At 57.3% G+C, this 17,362-nt stretch overlaps 2 protein-coding genes across 13 annotated transcripts in view; one reads left to right on the top strand and one right to left on the bottom strand.

Annotated features, from left to right (window-relative positions):
- The first annotated feature begins 291 nt into the window (after positions 1 to 291).
- CAPS (calcyphosine) lies at positions 292 to 1,563 on the top strand. Of its 4 annotated transcripts, XM_069479819.1 has the most exons (5): positions 292 to 384; positions 459 to 564; positions 638 to 815; positions 1,001 to 1,207; positions 1,291 to 1,563. In XM_069479819.1, exons 2-5 carry the CDS (start codon positions 482 to 484, stop codon positions 1,390 to 1,392), a joined length of 570 nt encoding a protein of 189 aa, XP_069335920.1. In that variant the 5' UTR covers positions 292 to 384; positions 459 to 481; the 3' UTR covers positions 1,393 to 1,563. The 4 variants fall into 4 exon arrangements, with proteins under 4 accessions (XP_069335920.1, XP_069335931.1, XP_069335941.1 ...); XM_069479830.1 differs by having other exon boundaries at positions 292 to 564; positions 1,016 to 1,207; XM_069479840.1 differs by having other exon boundaries at positions 292 to 564; positions 1,001 to 1,126.
- A 121-nt stretch (positions 1,564 to 1,684) lies between these two features.
- The window catches only part of RANBP3 (RAN binding protein 3), a 56,530-nt gene continuing 40,852 nt past the window's right edge, over positions 1,685 to 17,362 (bottom strand). For 2 of the 9 annotated variants that reach the window (XM_069479768.1, XM_069479777.1), the window contains 10 exons: positions 16,225 to 16,352; positions 12,556 to 12,675; positions 10,515 to 10,618; positions 9,752 to 9,830; positions 8,622 to 8,724; positions 7,977 to 8,101; positions 6,284 to 6,404; positions 4,578 to 4,720; positions 3,453 to 3,639; positions 1,691 to 3,315 (listed from right to left, as the gene is read on the bottom strand). In XM_069479768.1, the coding sequence (XP_069335869.1) occupies positions 3,272 to 3,315; positions 3,453 to 3,639; positions 4,578 to 4,720; positions 6,284 to 6,404; positions 7,977 to 8,101; positions 8,622 to 8,724; positions 9,752 to 9,830; positions 10,515 to 10,618; positions 12,556 to 12,675; positions 16,225 to 16,352 (1,154 nt within the window). In that variant the 3' untranslated portion in view covers positions 1,691 to 3,271. Of the gene's footprint in view, positions 3,316 to 3,452; positions 3,640 to 4,577; positions 4,721 to 6,283; positions 6,405 to 7,976; positions 8,102 to 8,621; positions 8,725 to 9,751; positions 9,831 to 10,514; positions 10,619 to 12,555; positions 12,676 to 16,224; positions 16,353 to 17,362 lie in introns of all 9 variants that reach the window. The other 7 variants (XM_069479758.1, XM_069479720.1, XM_069479729.1 and 4 more) reach the window with 7 other exon arrangements.

The following is a 17,362-nucleotide window of genomic DNA, read 5'->3' as shown; positions in this document are numbered from 1 at the left end:
TCTGATCGCTTAGCAATTCTGTGGGCCCTGGCTTTGGCCGAGCTGCCCCATGAAGCCCAGAGAGGGGATGGAACCTGCCCTGGTCACAAAGGAATCAGGCTCCGAGCCTCCCCCACGGCCTTGTCTCCACCCAGGACACTTCAGTCCCCGCAGGGCTGTGGCCTGCCCCTCCTCCCTGCCTGACTGGGCGTGGCTCTGTCCCAGGCCTGGACACTGTAGGGCTGGGAGTAAGCTCCACCCTGTCCCTTCCAGCCCTGCCGCCTGGCCCTGGCACAGCGAGAGTTATAGCTCAGGCCCTCCCAGTCTCCAGTGCATTGTCCCTTAGCAACAGTTGCAACTAACACTGGGCCCAGCAGGCAGCAGTGCGGGACAGACGCAGGCCAGGTGAGCGAGGGGCAGTCCCCACCATAGGCCTGGCCAGCTGAGCAGGAGTCTTACCTCGACCTCTCCCCCAGCAGCTGCCCAAGAACCCCGACCCAGCATGGACACCGTGGATGTCACCGTGGAGAAGCTCCGGGCACAGTGCCTGTCCCGAGGGGCCTCGGGCATCCAGGGCCTGGCCAGGTGAGCTGTCCCCTTGCACCACCCCAACCCCAGCCCTCACGGTCATCGTCTAACCACGTCCTCTGTCCCCCAGGTTCTTCCGCCGCCTGGACCGGGATGGGAACAGACGCCTGGACGCGGGGGAGCTCCAGCGAGGCCTGGCTGAGCTGGGGCTGGTGCTGGATGAGGCGGAGGCGGAGGGCGTGTGCAGGCGCTGGGACCGCGATGGCAGTGGGACGCTGGACCTGGAGGAGTTCCTGCGGGTGCTGCGGGTGAGGCTCCACCGCGGCCCATTTCCTCTGGGTGTGGGTGACACTGAGGGACCCATCCCTGGGAGCTGCTGTTAGGAGGCGCCTACCCAGGGGTGACTGCCCCAGCACTCTGCACATGCTGTTCTGGGGGGTGGGGGAGGTGGGGAGACCTGCCACCCTCCATCCCCAGTCACCATCCCCCCCAGCCCCCCATGTCCCAGGCCCGGGAGGCGGTCATTGCAGCCGCGTTCACCAAGCTGGACCGCAGTGGGGATGGCGTGGTGACGGTGGATGACCTCCGAGGGGTGTACAGTGGCTGCGCCCACCCCAAGGTGCGGAGCGGGGAGTGGACTGAGGAGGAGGTGCTCCGCCGCTTCCTGGACAACTTTGACTCCTCTGAGAAGGACGGGCAGGTGGGTCACCTTGTGGGCCCGACCTCCACCCGAGATGGCCCACCCTGACCTCGGGTTCCCCCTAAAACCTGCGGTGTCCCCAGGTCACGCTGGCAGAATTCCAAGACTACTACAGCGGTGTGAGCGCCTCCGTGGACACGGATGAAGAGTTCGTGGCCATGGTGACCAGTGCCTGGCGCCTGTGAGCAGCACACGGCTGGGCTGTACCACCTGGGCACACACCCCTCCCGCACACCTGAGCCAGGACCCTCCTCACCTGGGCTTTGAGCTGAGCAGAACCCCATGACAGGGCTGGGGCAGGCAGAATTGAGGCTGCAGAACGAGCTAGAACAGGTTCCTGCTGGGCCACCAGGCAGAGGTGGGACAAAGGCTCTAACAGGGTCACTGGCTCAGGACCCCAGGGACAAAGGCTCTCCGGGCCCACACTCCACTGACCCGAGGCCTCGCAGTCCTGTGGATGCCCCTGTTGTGCCCCTCCCCTCCCCGTGGGACCCTAGGTAGGGAGGCCGTGTGTGGAGGGGGCCGGCCTTGGGAGGCAGAGTGTGGACAGAACACCTGCCCAGGTGCAGAGCATGAGGCAGGGGCCAGGCCCTCTGGCCTTCTGAGGCCCCTGGGGCGTGCGGGAGGCCAGGGTTTTAGTTAAAAGTTTAATGTAGTTCCCAAATACATTTCATATGACAATCTTACATAAATGTTCCAAAACACATGGGCATTATCTGGTTTTACTTGTCACTAGTTGGCTAAGGCTTAAAGCAGAAAAGTGTGACTGGGCCTCTCGGGAGGGCCTCTGCTGTCCTCCCAGGCTTGGGCTCGCTGGGGGCTGGGCAGTCCTGGCCAGTGCAGCCACCCGACCGAGGGCTCCGGCCAACCCGAGGTGTGGGTGGCACAGTTGCAGCACTGGCCTTCTCTTCACTCTCGAGGGCGGGGCTGGGCGGTCCCCTCTTAAGTCCGGAGCAGAGCAGGCTCTGTGCACGGGGACCTCCTCTGCAGCCTCCCTGGGGGCGGGGGAGGTGCCGGGCTGGCTCCTGGCCACACTCTGGAGTGGAGGTGGGCACGGGCGCCGTTCCTGGGTGTGCTGCGTGCGTGGAGGACAGACGGCCTATTGTCTGGGGCCAGCCCCTGCCCCTTCCACCAAGGCCTACCAGGGGTTGTCCTCTGCCTCTCACAGATGCCCCTGGCCCCGGACAGTCTTGGGGACAGTGATGTCTAAGGCTGGGGAGGGAATGGCCAACAGCAGGAGGCGGGTTTGCGCCTGGGTGCCTGATGATGGATAAACCAAGTGATGTGGACGGGGAGGAGGGTGGGGGACCCTGCCAGGTCCAGGGACCTTTTTCCAGACAAGGGGTACCCAAACCCTCAGCACCCCATGACACAGCCTGGCGGAACCTGGGCGGGAAACTAGTGGGGGTCTGTCCCCCCAGCGGCCTGACCCCTCACCTCAGAGGCTAGGACCACAGGGGGAACAGGGAGCTGGACAGAACTGCACCTGCTTGATGCTCCCGAGTATGTTACTCTAAGAAACCAAAAACAAAGCCTTTGAAAATAAAAAGAAAAAAAGATCTGTAAAATATAAACCCCCGACCAGAGCACGGGAAACGGAAAGTGAAGATAGCAGTTAACAGAACGTCCGTCTGGCCCAGTGTTTACGCTTCCGACAGCAGCTCCTGCGTGGCGCTGCCTGGGAGGGTGGGAGCCCGCAGCGGGGTGGGCGTGGGCAGCGGCGAGGCCAGAGGCTCTGGAGGAATCCAGAGGCTCGAGACACGAGGGGTGAAGGAACGAGGTCTCCAGTCCCAGTGAGAAGCCGTGACAAGCCTTAATGTGCCATTTCAATTCAAAGGAGGGGAGGGAAGAAATGTTCTTTTGTTTTGCTCATCAATATGATGAGATCTCGTGTCCCAAACCACATTCAGGCAGTTCCCAAGTCTGCTTTCGGACAGGACGTGCGGATCCGGATTGTGGCCGCCCCAGCAGGGAGTGGCTCCCGGCCCCTCGGCGCTGCCTGCGGGGAGGGATGGGCGGCCGACAGCCGGATGAAACGGCAGCCCGAGGTGCACCGCCCGGCTGCTATGTGCTCCCGGCCGTCTGCCCGTCTCCTTCATCGCCAGCACCTGCAGGAAGCAGCGGCCCTTACCCTTGGCTCCCCTGAACAGAGCCGTACTCCCTGGGTCAGGCCACCCCTGCCCGCAGTCAGTGGGGACCAAACCAGCCCCCTCGAGTCCCCCAGGACAGGGACCGCCTGGCTCACCGGCTCCGGTGGCCCCTGAGGGAGCCAGAACATCATCATCGTCGCTGTCGTCCTCCTCGTTGGAAGGGGCTGCCCCAGGCTCGGGGGCAGGCATCTTGGCTTCCTGTTCCTGCTCCACGCGGCTGCGCAGGGCCAGGATGCGGTGGTGCAGGGCTGCATACAGCTGGCCTGTGTCCTTGGAGCTGGCCTGGGGGAGGCAGGGGGCTGTGAGGCCCCCGGGACCCCAGTCCTCTTCCCTCCTGCCTGTGACGGGAGCGGAAGTGCCAGGTCCCGAGGCTTGGAGGTGTCCCATGCACCTCCGGGGAAGACTGAAGGCTTGAGCCTGCTGTCCCCCTGGGAAGGGATGCCACCACCCCTAGGTGGCTGGGAGGATCCCGGGGGCTGAAGGTCAGGCAGGTCAGTGCTGGCCTGTGGCCCAGAGGTCAGGGCTGGTGGACATGACTGTCATCCCTCCACATGACACAGGACAGAGGTGACTGCCCATGGGGCCGTTTGCCCTGAACACCTCACCGCATCTCAGCCAAGCCCCCATGGATTCTCTGGGCGGGGGAGAGGACAATAGCGTGGATCTGAGTTCCCAGGGGCTGGCACCGGAGAGGGGCCCACAGCAAGTGGGAGGAACCCAGCTCTGTGTCCCAGGCAGCAACCGAGGCCCATTCCCTTTCCCCCTCACTTCTGCCCTGCCCGGCAGTGGGCTAAAGCCCCCCAGCTCCAAGGCTTGCTTGAGCTCTAAGCCTTCCCCAGAGATGCCTCCGCCACCAGCTTCCCCTGCGCTGCTGCCCTCATGGCCCTGGGGGTCTCACTAGTGGATGCCACTGTGGCCTCTCTTCCGCCAACCCAGCCCACTTGCTCTGGGGACAGGCCCTCCCACTCTCTCCTGCCCCACCCCACCCCGAGTGCTGAGGGCTGGACCAGGAGGGGCCCCCCACCTCTGCACCAAGAACAGCACCCCAGTGCCGCCCATGGTACTCCGTGTACCCAGGAGCCTCCATGCGGCTGGTGGGACGCGGGGTGCGGCCTCCCTTCTCGGCAGCTCACAAAGGTGCTGCCCTCCTCTGGGAGCTGTTGGCCACCCCCTTCCCCCAGGGGCCAGTGGCTGTGCAGGGACGTCCTGGGCCAGCTCACCGAGATCAGGAAGACCTTCACGCCCTGGTCCTCGGTGTCCATGGCCGTGATGCGGATGCCCTTCTCGCTGGCCTTGTCGATCTGCATCTGAGCCCACAGCTTGGTGTTGAGGATCAGCCGCAGGCTCCCCTGGGTCCGCATCACTGCAACCAGCGAGCCAGTGAGCCGCAGCCCCTGCCTCGCCCACCTCCCAAACAGCAGCTCCGAGACTATCACTGGGCACAAGCCCACAACTCTCAGGACCCCTGTTGCCACCCCCCTGCTCCCTGGAGTGGACTGCATCTCCCCCAGCCCTGGCACCCTGAAGGTCACGGTGGGGCAGTGGCCGCACAGGCTGCTGACACAGTGGCTACACCCAGGCGGTGGAGGGTTTGTGTGGCCCACACAGGCGGCACCAGAACAGGGGTGCCCTCGGGGAAGGGGATAGATGAGAGTGCGAGGTGGCCACCAGAGGAGGGAGCTGCATACTCGTGACATGTGTGTTCTGCATGTGACATATGCCACAACAGGAGTCCATACCCTCTTGACTGTCCCCATGCCAGGCCCAGGCCCTACGCCCATTCTCTGGCTGCTCAGAGCTTCCTTCGAGAGGGAGCCAGGAGACCAAGGGCAGCAGCTCATGGGGGGAAACAGGACAGCCCTGCTTCTCTGGCGTGTGACTCCCACCCAGCCTTCCCGTCGGCTGCCTCTGCCCACTGGAAGAGGCCTGGAGACTGTTCTGATGGGAGGGCACAGCTGCCACAGCCCGATGACCCAGGGGCTGAGGGTACTACACACTCTCTGTTCACACACATTTGACTGAATGTTCCATGAGAAAGAAGGAAAAGGAAAGTGAGAGCATGTTCTCGGGGAAGAAAAGAGCAGTGCCTGGCCTGGAGGGACCGTCCTCATCTCTGTCCCCACTTGGGGAGTGTCTCTGAGTCAAGGTGGGTGAAAACTGCGCCTCGAGGGGGCCACCCGGGCTACTGCTGGGCCTGAAATCCACGTTTCTGCAAAGGCCGAGAGACGCTTTGGGTAAGACAAAAAGACGGACACGCACATCACTGAAACAGACACCCACACGTGCTGATGTTCTTCACGTGTTCGCGCACACATGCGCTCATTTTGTAACGAGTCTGTTTCTGGGAATAAGGTTCATATACAAAGACGGCCCCAGTAGCGTCGTCTATGACAGTGAAAAAATCAGGAACAGCCTAAATGTCTGTCAGTAGGGAAAAGTCCATTAATCATCAACAGAGTATCAACGTTGAAGTTTTTCAAAGACAGTTGTTATTTTAAAGGGAAAATAATGACCTAGGAAGATGCTCACAAAATAGCAAGTGAAAGAAGTGGGATAAAAAACTACCCTATTTCCTTAAAAAAGGACCACAAACAGGAGGAACAGACTGCTGAAACATTATCAGCAGAGATTTCGATCCTCATAAAGAGATCATAGTTGATGTTTGAGTTCTTCTCTTTCCTTTCTTCCATACAACCACCACTTTTATTGTCAGAAAATCAGTTTAAAAATTGCTGAAGACTTTCATGCACTTTGGCACCAAGTGAGTCACGGAGGGGCACCTGGGGCTCTCCTGTGGGGACGGCTTCCCTGCTCCTCGGCCCTGACGAGCACCAGTTGGGCTGTCCCCCTTGGTTCCCTTTGGCTGTCCCCAGCCCTCTCCAGGGGACCCCAGCCCAGCACCTTCTAGGAGCCCTCGGCAGCTCACCTAGTCGGGACTGTAGCGTCCCGTCGTCGGTGGACGCCATGTCGTTGAGTCTGAGCAGCCCCCGTCCTCGCTCCACCCACGACTGTGAGGTCTTGTCGAAGACAAACAGCTTACACTGGATCTGGAACACACGCGGGCGCCTCTGGGTGAGCAGGGCCCTGGCTGGGTGTCCTGCTGAGGAAGGACCCCCGAGAGCAGAGTCTCCGACTAACCCACACCTCACGTTTAACCTGTGTGGACTGCCCAGGCCAGCAAACTATGGCCTGGGGGCCACATCTGGCCCTTGACCAGCTTTTTGTCCTGCCCTCAAGCTAGACCAGGTTTTACATTTTAAAAGGGGTATTTGGAAAAAGAAGAAAAGAATCATTAAGGAAATGCACATCAGAACCGCAGTGGCAGTGAGAGGCCACTTTGGCTCCGCTAGTGCGGCTGCAGCCACGTGGCGAGACAGAGGCCCTATTCACTGCTGGTGGGAACGGGAAACGGTGCGGCCACGGGGAAGACAGCCTGGCGGGTCCTCAAAAGGTTAAAACGTGGAGTCACCACGTAGCCTGGGAACTCCACTCCCAGGGATCTACCCAAGAGAAAAGGAACATGTGTTCACACAGAAACGTGTACACAAACGTTCACAGCGGCATGATTCGTAATAGCCAAAAAGTAGAAATACGCCAAATACCACCTGATGAAAGGATAAACAAATGGTCCATCCTTACAATGAAACTTTGTTTCTTCCTAAAAGAGAACGAGGCTCTGACACGGGCTACGACACGAATGAGCCTTACACGAGCGAGAGGCCAGACACAGAAGGACACAGTGTGTGATGCCACTTACATGAAATGTCCTAGACAGGCAGATCCACAGACACAGGAAGTGAGTGGATCAGTGGTTATCAGGGCTGGGGGAGGGGGATGGGGTTTCTTTTGGCGGGACAAAAACGTTCAACACTAGAGTGTAGTGATGGTTGCACAATTCTGTGAATACACTTAAAACCCACTGAATTGCACGATTTAAAAGGGTGAATTATGCAGTATGTGCAGTATACCTCAATAAAGCTGCTTTATATATATTAATAAAAAAAAATATGTGACAGAAACCATATGTCATGCTTCACAGAAGAGCGCAGACCCCTCTACGTTGGTCTCTTCAACATGACTACATTAAGCAACAGTGGTGAGTGGGAAAAGAGCAGTACTATTAAAATTCCACGGCACTCTACACGGTGTACAGATGCGACACGTCTGCACGTGTCCAGGGAGGAAGCAGATGGATGCTGCTCACCACCCACCCGGCTCATGAGGTGTGGCCTCAGGAGGCGGAGGAGGGAGATGCGGACAGGAGAGTGGGGTGGAAGCTCTGGCTGCATCTCATTTTTCCCTACTGAGACAGCACAGGGTGACAAAATAGTTAACAGTTGCTAATTCTGGGTGACAAGAGGAAGGTGTTTGTCCCGACAGTCTTTGTCATCTCCTGAACCATCAAGAGTGTGTCAAAACATATCCTCCTACTCTAAAACCAAAATAAGAAGGCCCCTGGCCCGGGCTAAGCTCTCCACGAGACCCCCCAGCCAGACCCCAGGGTGTAGGCAGCGGCTTTCACAGGGCGGCCCGGTCCCAGGGCTGCAGACCCCAACCTTGGGGTGGGACCCCCAAGGTCAGAGAGGACCGGGCAAGGCCCAGGCCTATGGCCTCCTCACCTGTAACACGTTGCTCTCCGCCTCCTCCCCAGTGATGACTTCCACTTTTTCCAACAAACACTTCCGTGCTGTGGCCTTGGTGTAGGCGGCTGCTGACTCGGCCAGGGACTCTGAAACGTCATTAGCTAAACAGGACTAACTATTTATTTGGTGAGGGGAAAGCATGGAGTTTGCAGAAGACCGACAGGGTGGTTCTGGCTTTAGGACACTGGCTACCCCTGGAAAGCCAGACCCGGTGGCTGCAGTGGACCCTGGACACAGGCCAGGGCATTCAGACTCCAGATCTGCAGGGAGACCGCCCGGGAGCTGCCAGGCATGGCCCCAGATCCCCAATTCCCATGCAGCCGAGGACAGGATGGGGACAGACTCTCCTGTGCCTGCGCCTTGCCACCCTCCCTGTCGCTGCACAGAGACTCGGGCCCTCACATTCCTTAACACGAACGCCTGTCTCTGCTCCCTGCAGTGCAGAGCCCTGAAAGCCACGGCCAAGTGCTTTTGGACCATTCAGTAGCTGGTTCACATGCGGTCATTACTGCGGGGTGAATGGGTCCCCTCCTCCCTCCTGGGTGGGGCGTGGATGGACACAGTGTCCCCTTGTGTCACTCATCACCCCCCACGCCACCGGGCAGCAGGACTGTAACATACCTTTCTCAGGGGTGGCCTCCTGAGAAGAGGACTCGGACCCAGACTCGGCAGCCACGTTTTCTCTGTTGGCATCTGGACTGATCTCGTTTAATTTTGGGGGACTCTGCAGGGAAACAAAGATGCGTGGGGAGGAGGGCGTGTTTGTGTGGTCCTGGCAGACAAACTGCTGCAGAATGGACAGCCCCTGAGCTGGGACAGCAGCTCTAGGCACCTCCATGCCCGCCCCCGATGCCACGCGCTCCCTGCTCCAGCACCATGCGGGGAAGGTCCCCACAGGCCGCTCCTGCACGCTCTGTGTGAGCACTCCCAGACTGCCTCGGAGCCCCTGCGTGTGGCCTGGCAGGCATCGCCAGGAGGTGGGTACCACCAGCCCACAGGCATCCTGGGCCACACTGGTCACCTTATCTGCACGGCAGTGTGTGAGGCAAGTCTTTGACTATTTCACTGTAGTAGAAAAGGGGCAGTACTGATGCCAGAGAAGAGAAGCAGGAGGCTCATTAATTTAGTATAAAGCGAGGCAAAGATGGAAGTGGCTAGGTGGCCCACACAGTCAATTGAAGAAAAAGGAACAAATTTAATGAAGTAGACAAGCCATTCTAGAACCCTCTCCTAGGCTGGCTGGGTTCTCTGGAAATGCACACAGCCCTTTCGTGCACCCATGGCCCTGGCTGTGGTGTATGGTCATAGGAGCGAGGAGGCCACAACCCTGTCTGTTGGCATAGCCGGCCTGTCCCCTGCTGGGTCGCAGGCTCACGGTCTGGGTGGGGCTGCCCTCTCCTGGCTCCAGAGGGGCTCAGGCTGGTCCAGCAGCAGGTGACTGAAGATTTCTGTCTGATGGCTGCAATCCCAGTGGGCCCGGTGGGGAGGAAGCGCGAGCCCTGCCCACCAGCACTGCCCCAACCATGGCCTCAGGGAAAGCAAACCCATCCAGGAATGAAGCCAGCTCCAGGGCTGCCAGAACTAGTGGCCTGGCCCGTGTCTTCCAGCAGAGTCTGAGCCAGGTCATTTTTCTCTTACTTGCAACCGAGAGCACCCCAGCTCCACAGGAGACAATGTGGCAGCCCCAGTCCCCACGTCCCCTCAACCTGGAGTTGTTGGTCTCCAGGAACAGTCCCAACGTGGCCACTCACCAAGACTCGCTCGCTCATGTTCTGGCCAAATACGAACTTGTTGCTGGAGGCATCGGCACTGTTGGTCGAGTTCTCTAAACTGAAGAGAAGCCGTGTGGTGAGTGTGCGGTGTGGGGTGGGGTACGGCCAGGCCAATGCGCACGCCTGCACGCACACGCGCAAACACGCACACCAGTGCAGAGGGCACAGCCTGGGCACCTCCCTCATGCGTGCCAGAGACAGGGCCCACATGCCTCTGCGCCTCAGTGTGCCTGATGAAAATAGGGACCTGTAGCTTGTCTTGATGGAGGGTCCCAATGGCACGAGGGAAGCCCACGTTCTCCCCGCTCTGCCGGCCTATCTCCCGGGCACGACACACTATCTCCAGCAGTGCCAGTCAAGGACGAGTGGGTTCTTCACCCCATGTGCCCACACCAAGGGTGAGGGGTGCCAGGGGTGTTGTAACCTTGCGGCTGACAGGAGGCAACCAAGCCACCACTGGCCCACTCAAGTCTGCTCTGGGCACAAGGTCTGTATGACAGAGGTCACGCCAAGGGCCAGGCTGTTTCCTCCACATGCCCCTGGACAACCCCACAGAACTCTGGTCCCACCTCAGGTGTCCACTGAAACCCAGGGCCAAGCACACCCTCCTGGCCTGTCCACAGCTGTGCCCAGGGTGACCTGGATCCCGACGGCATCTGCTTCCCTTGCACTTGGTGGCTGGGGCCCTCCCCGGACACCTGCCCCACCATGTTGACGTGGCCACCAGGCCTGAGACACACACCTGGAGCTGATATACTGAAGGAAATAGTTTGTTGCAGTTGGCGTTTCTGAACTGGGGTGTCCGGCGTTCTCCATGTCGGCTTCGTCAGTGTTCTCATTTATTAGCTGGGAGCAGAGAAAGCACTTAGTACTCAGACAGTGGCAGGGCCTGGGACGCTACCCTGGTCTGCCTGCGCAACCCATGAACCCCCTGGTGTGTTCTCCCCACCGTGCTCACGGCACATACACACACACACACGCCTGCGTGTGCGCCAAGTGTGTACTGCGGGTGGAGCCGCGGTCATCGCCACCACTTCTTGCTTTTAGCAGTTAACAACAAAGAGCACACAGAGCAGCAGGGAGCCTTTTCTACCTTGCAGTAAAAAATCACCCTCAAGCTAGCATCTTGCTGGCGTTTTTGTCGATGCCTCTGTACCGAGAACACAGAACGCCCACAAAGAGGTTTATTATAAACACAATAAAAGCATCATTTCCCGAGGGCTGCTTTTATGCCAACTGCCGTGCCAAGTCTGTTAAACACATTATCTAACTGAATCCTCCAGGAACCCTGTGCGGTGGATGTTACAGGACCTGTCCTACAAGCAGGGAAGCAGAGGCTCCGGGGTGAGAACCCGCAGCTCAAATGTGCCCTCGACGGGGAAGCTGGATTTGACTGTGAGACTCTAAAGCCCACGTAGGCCCCTGACCTGTCAGATGCCGACCACACCCCAATGTCAAAGCAGCTGTCGCCCCAAGATTGAGGCGCAGACTCAACAGGGCCTGAGGTCCAATGGCCAAGCCCTTCTCCGCCTCTCGCCCTCCTCTCTGGAGGGAACAGTCCCAGAGAGGCTCATTATTTGGGCTGAAAGCTGTGGCAACACTGACACTATTTTTCGTGTCTCTCAGGGGTTTGCGCATCCGGTGGACAGTGAGTAACACAGGAAGAAGCAGAAAACACAATCCCGTGCTTCCTGCAGGCCAAGGAGCTGTCTCCTCATCTCGGGCTCCTCCCCCTCGGTACTGAAGAAGGCTGGGCCCAATCAGCCTCTGTGGGGCCCCTCCTGGGCACTGCAGGGTGGTGAGCGGTATCCCCAGCCTGTACCCACTCCACACCAGGAGCGCCCCCTGCTTGTGACAGCCACAAATGCCTCCTGACAAGGCAGTGATACTGCCTCATGCTTCTAAAGAGGCTTGCCAGATGAGCTGCTGGAAGCTTCCGTGCCTGTGGGAGAGGTAGTGCTGCCCAGCCCTGGTCTTCCCAGCAGCACAGGTCCCAAGTCCAGGGACGTTCCCTGCCACTGGCAGCCTTTCCCAACCCCGACTCCAAGTTTCCAGACTAGACCATCACACCTGCAGGGCAGCTGGGAAGTGACAGATACTTTGCTGCCTTTTAGGAAAGAAAACAGTATTGTCCCTCCACAAAGTGATGGCTCTTAACCAGGGTGATTCTGTCCCCTGGTCATCCCAAGGGGCAGGCTGTGTCCTCCACAAGCCCCTGTGGAGGGAAGCCCAAGGGGACACTTGGCAACATCTGTGGCTGTCATGGGTGGGGGAGGGGGTGCTCTTGGCATGGAGTGGGTGGGGGCCGCAGACATTGCTCAGCACCTGCAGTGCCCAGGACGGCCCCTCAGAAAGCCAAGAACGAGCCAGTGCGAACGTAGCTGCTGCTGAGAGGGAGAAATCCAGACACGAGGGGCCAAAACCCTCTGGGGCAACGTCGAAAGCGCGGGATGGTGCTGTCTGTGTTCTCTGCCGCGGAAGTGTGAGTTCCCAGAGCTGAGCACGTTTGGCTGCCTCTGTCGCCGCTTCCAGGAGCACAAGGGAGGCTGCCTTGAGAAGACACTGCAGGCAGGGACCCCGCAGCCTGGCGGGCGCGCGCTGGGGAGCATGCAAAGCCCCCAGAGCAGTAGCTGGCCTTGCCGTGAGTCACAGAGCCACTCGATGACACACTGTGTCCCCCCATTCTGAAAGGAAAGTCTACAGACTTTCCTGTTGTGTAACCTGGGGGAGGCATTAGAAAAGCCTCATTAATGCAATAGCTCATTCCACACCCCGTCACATACCTTAACTCTGTCACGCAAGTTCTGCCCAAATACAAAGGCTTGCTGCGCAGCTTGTTCTTTCTTCTCACAGTTTTCCTCCTCAGAAGTATTGCTAGATTCATTTTTCTGGGGCTCTTTCTCCTATTAAAAAAAAAAAAAAACAAACCCAAAACACAATGACCAATTACAGGTGACACACCCAGCCAGATAAGCAGGGCAGGTGATCCCACACCACCCTGTTTATTCCACTTCTCCTGGGCACGGGTCCTGAGGCGAGGGACAGCCTGAGACTTGTCCCAGGACCAGCTTTGTCAGCAGCCTGGGATAAAGGTTCCCTGGGTGAGGCCCTGGGAGAAGAGGCCCCAGATCATCAACCACAAGCTGCCACCGCCTTCGCAGGCACGTGGATTTGCTTTAGACATATGGGGGTGGCACAAGAGGGACGGGTTTGGATGCCTAGAAGCCACATGGCAGAGCTCGGTCCCTAGTTCTGGGGCCACCTGCTGCCTCAGTGGGGCCAAGGGTCCTGTAGCTGTCTCCCCTGACCTCAGCCGGGGCAAGACGGGCGGCCTGGACAGGAGGGCTGGGACCTGCAGGCTGTGGGGCTCCAGGGCCGACAGCGCCTGGATTATCCAGGGCTCCGACAGAAACTTGGTCTTTGTGAGGCTGAGCGACTTCTTCAGAGCATCCACAGATGGCTGCTTTATGGACACGTTTTTCATCAACACTTGCTCGGAGTCATACTTGTTTCTGGTATAAAAAAGCCCCTGCTGGGTGTGGTGGCTCAAGCCTGTAAGCCCAGCACTTTGGGAGGTCCAAGTGGGAGGATCGCTGTAGGCCAGGAGTTTGAGCCCAGCCTGGGCAACACTGTGAAACCTGCCGCTACAAAAAATAAAAAAAATAGCCTGGTGTGGTGGCACGAACATGTAGTTCCACTTCTTGGGAAGATCGCTTGAGCCCAGGAGTTTGAGGCTGCAGTGAGCTATGACTATACCACTGTGCTCCAGACTGGGTGACAGAGTGAGACCTCATCGCTTAAAAAAAAAAAAAAAAAAAAAAAAAAAGAAGGGAGAAGAAAATCTAGCGCGGCTATAACCAGCGGAGAGGCAGGTCTCTGAACTGACATGCAATGATGCCCACCATACCCTGACTGGAGGGAAAAATCAAGAAGAGTGATTCCACTTCTGCTAAAAGCAAACCCAATCCCAAGTATGTGTGTGTAGGAATGTCCAGGAAAAAAAACCAAGAGAGAGGGAATTCAAACTGTTGACAGAGCTAAGTCACCCAGTACTTCTTAATTGGACGGTGGCTTCCACTTGTTACTTTGTAGAATTTCTCATTTACTTAAATATTTTTAACATGTAGGCCTGACTTTCATAACTAACAGTTCAGGAACAAATTCATTTATCTTGGGACAATGGAACATGGAGTTGCGAGCACTTCATAGATGTTTTTCTTACACTTCATGGTAAGAGCTGCTGTATAATTTGAAAATAAATTTAAAAAGGCTTTTGGGCAGATGCTCTGGGGATGTGTGTGGTGGACAAGAAAGCAAGGCAGGGTTTGCCCAGGACACGTGAAGGGACCTGAGAACCCGGAGCCCCGAGGTGAGAAAGAACGCAGACAGCCCCTGACGCCGCTCAGTGCTGTCACCAGGCAGGGAAGACTAGAGTTAAAATACCAGCCCCAGGACGGGTGGGTCACAGCACAAAGTCCACTTTCTGGTCCACCTGTCCAGAGTTTAAATGTGTCTCTACTGTGCTCCCTATAAATGCTGCTGCTGCTGCCTTCACACTGCAGCCTCACACCTGTGCAAGCGTGAACGTCAAACACACCTGTGTCTGGCGATCTGGGAGTCCTTAGAGGACAGGCCAATGCCCAGCCCCACTGCAGAGCGCGGGGATACACTGCCAATGGAAACATGCGCCCGGCCCTTGGCTTCTGTGTGCTCCCTGTTCACCCTCTGACTGGGGCTATTCCCAGGTAGGCAGAGCCCTCAGGGTCACCTGAGGTCGGGGACGCAGGCAGCAAACTGTTTCTGATTGCAGAGCATGTCCCTAACCTGGTAGGGACTTTTAAAAGCTTTAAACTAATAAGCGAATCCTGAGGCCTGTAGAGCATGCGTGCGTGCGTGTGTGTTGGGGGGGGGCTCCTCCTCTTTCCCAAGGAAAGTACCCGAAATCTAACCATGGAGGCTCCCCCATGGGCCGCCCCAGCCCCTAAGCTCATGGTCCCCAATGGGTGCCATGTTAGTGTATGTTCATGGGCGGCAGGGAAGGGCAAAGGTCCTGTTTGGGCTGCTGCCTCAAGGACAGAAATGGGCGGGTGTGGCCAGCCCTGAAAATCTCAGCAGAACTGGGTGGTCACGAGACAGCATGCGTGTGACCTCTGTCTGGGCGCCTGCCACATGCAGAGCTGCTGACGGGGGTGTGGTGTGTGTGGCTCCATCCCAGACCCATGTGGAACACTGGCTTTGGAGCCAGACACGGGATCCTGGGAGGGACAGACCCAGGAGCTGGGAGCGGCAGCCAGGAGACTGCGAGGCATGGAAATTGACTCCAGCCACCAGGGCCGTTCATCCTGATGAAGGGACAGTGGAGAGGCCTGACCTCTGAGCTCAGGGACTTGAGAGAACACGCGTGTCTGCACCGTGAAGAAGGGCTAGAACCAACAGGAAAGTGACGCAGGCAGATGGGGGCCAAGCGAGGTTCGAGCTCTCAGCAGCTAGTGTTGCCCATTTGGCCTGTGTACCCGCCACTGGGAGCGCCGGAGGAGGATGGGATGGGCCGGGTCACTTCTAGGTCTCCCTCCAACTCAAAACTGTACACCTGAGTCGCCTGCACCCTGGAGACCCCAGCTACCAAAGTTCCCAAGCGGCAGCATGTTGCCGAAGTGACCCCTATTTCCAACTCAGCAAACTGTAGTTTAAAGCGGGGAGGGGTGGCCCTCGGCGATGGTTTAAATTCTGATTATAGATGGCCATTTTCACCATGGAGCCGGGGCATCTGCTGGGAGTGGAGGGTATAAAACCGCAGGCCACTGAAACGGGTGGGGCAGAGAACAGACACACAGATCCAGTCTGGCCTTCACATGGAAGACGCCACGTCTGTGTTTCAACTCTGATTCCAAACCCATCTCTGCCAACCCTGACAGCAGGCTCTTCGACACATGCCCCTATTTATAGGGCCGTGAACACACTGCCTAAGGCCTACATCCGCAAGGACTTTTCCCCTTTAAATGAACTATTTCTGAGCTGACTCCCCAGGCAAACTTTTTCAACTAGAACGGGCACACACGTGCGAATCCCTGAGGGGTTGTCTGGGTGTGGAACATGTTTCATCATGTGAAACGCTGCAAGACACTCATCAATGACAGGCGATCCTCTGGCCCCAGCGACTCCCCGGAGTGCAATGGTTCGGGTGCCCCCAGTGGGAACACTTTGCGGCAGAGCATGCTGGTGGCACCGTTCTCTTTGACTGACAGAGAAAGACTACTCTTCGCAGTTTAGTAATTTGGTTTGTCAGTTACAGTTATTCACTAAGACCACTGAGCAAATCCAGGAATCTTTAAATCAGCCTCACGTCCAAACTGCTCAGAACAGGGCTATGAACTCAGCAGCACCCCAGCAGCGTCACCCTCCCACCCACTCGGGCCCAGCACGCTGTGCCCCCCAGCCCAGGACCCACCAACCTCGAGTGTGCACGCCTCGTCGGCAGATTCAGACGGGCTTCTCCGTGCAGGGTTTTCGGGTGATGCTGCTGGCATTGCCCCTGTGCAGTCTGCTGGGATGCTGAGCCCGTTGGTGCCACTGCTGGGGACTGTGGGGGGAAGGAAGGAGACGGAATCACGACAAGGCACCTCCCACCCCCGCTTGCTGACGGGCTGGACCTTGCCTAGGGCCCCCTCCTACCGCATGGGCCATAGTACAACATCTCCTTTTTAAGGAAAGGACCTTGAGTCTCTACGAAGAGCCACAAATTCTTAGGTTAAAAAAAAAAACACAGGCCAGGTGCGGTGGCTCACGCCTGTAATCCCAGCACTCTGGGAGGCCGAGGCGGGAGGATTGCTTGAGGTCAGGAGTTCGAGACCAGCCTGAGCAAGAGTGAGACCCTGTCTCTACTAAAAATAGAAAGAAATGATTTGGACAGCTAAAAATATATATAGAAAAAAAAAATTAGCCGGGCATGGTGGCGCATGCCTGCAGTCCCAGCTACTCGGGAGGCTGAGGCAGGAGGATCGCTTAAGCCCAGGAATTTGAGGTTGCTGTGAGCGAGGTTGACGCCACGGCACTCTAGCCCAGGCAAGAGAGCCAGACTCTATCTCAAAAAAAAAAAAAAAAAAAGAAGCATTATTCCTAAGAATAAAACAAACAGAAAAAGAAAATATACTGGGGGATAATTCTTTATGACTTTTACTAGTACAGTGATGATGCATTCCCCCCCCTGTAAATAGTTACGAGTATACGACACACACAGTTTAAATCTGGCTTTGACTGTTTAGCATTAGATTAAAATAATGTCCTATGTAATTAAAACCCTTTAGAAACAGGAACTATTTCCCAAGTGTTGGATGCTGAGTTGCTTCCAGAGAATTATGGGGCATTATAGGGGAAGATTAAGAGGAAGAAAAGCTCATTAGTATTAAGAAAACTGAGGACTAACTGGAAACCACCACTGCTGTGGATATAATGGAAGCACGGTTTAGGAGGCTGGTAGGTAAGATGAAAACGCACACATAACCAAAAGGACCCTTCCAGTCTCTTAGATGACCTGTAAAGTTACAAGGCTGAGGTTTCCTCTGCAAACATGCAGGGGCAAATCTAAACATT

This window comes from Eulemur rufifrons, chromosome 2, assembly GCF_041146395.1.
Source record: "Eulemur rufifrons isolate Redbay chromosome 2, OSU_ERuf_1, whole genome shotgun sequence".
NCBI classification, from domain to species: Eukaryota; Metazoa; Chordata; class Mammalia; order Primates; family Lemuridae; genus Eulemur; species Eulemur rufifrons.
Note: the sequence above shows the minus strand (reverse complement) of the source record. Positions and strands in the feature narration are given on the sequence as shown.

What these genes read in the sequence shown, in the direction of transcription:
- CAPS (XM_069479819.1), top strand. Translation starts at nt 482, where the DNA reads ATGGACACCGTGGATGTCACCGTGGAGAAGCTCCGGGCACAGTGCCTG. An exon ending in AGTTCCTGCGGGTGCTGCGG is followed by an intron (nt 816 to 1,000) that starts GTGAGGCTCCAC and finishes CATCCCCCCCAG; the next exon opens with CCCCCCATGTCCCAGGCCCG. An exon ending in CCTCTGAGAAGGACGGGCAG is followed by an intron (nt 1,208 to 1,290) that starts GTGGGTCACCTT and finishes CGGTGTCCCCAG; the next exon opens with GTCACGCTGGCAGAATTCCA.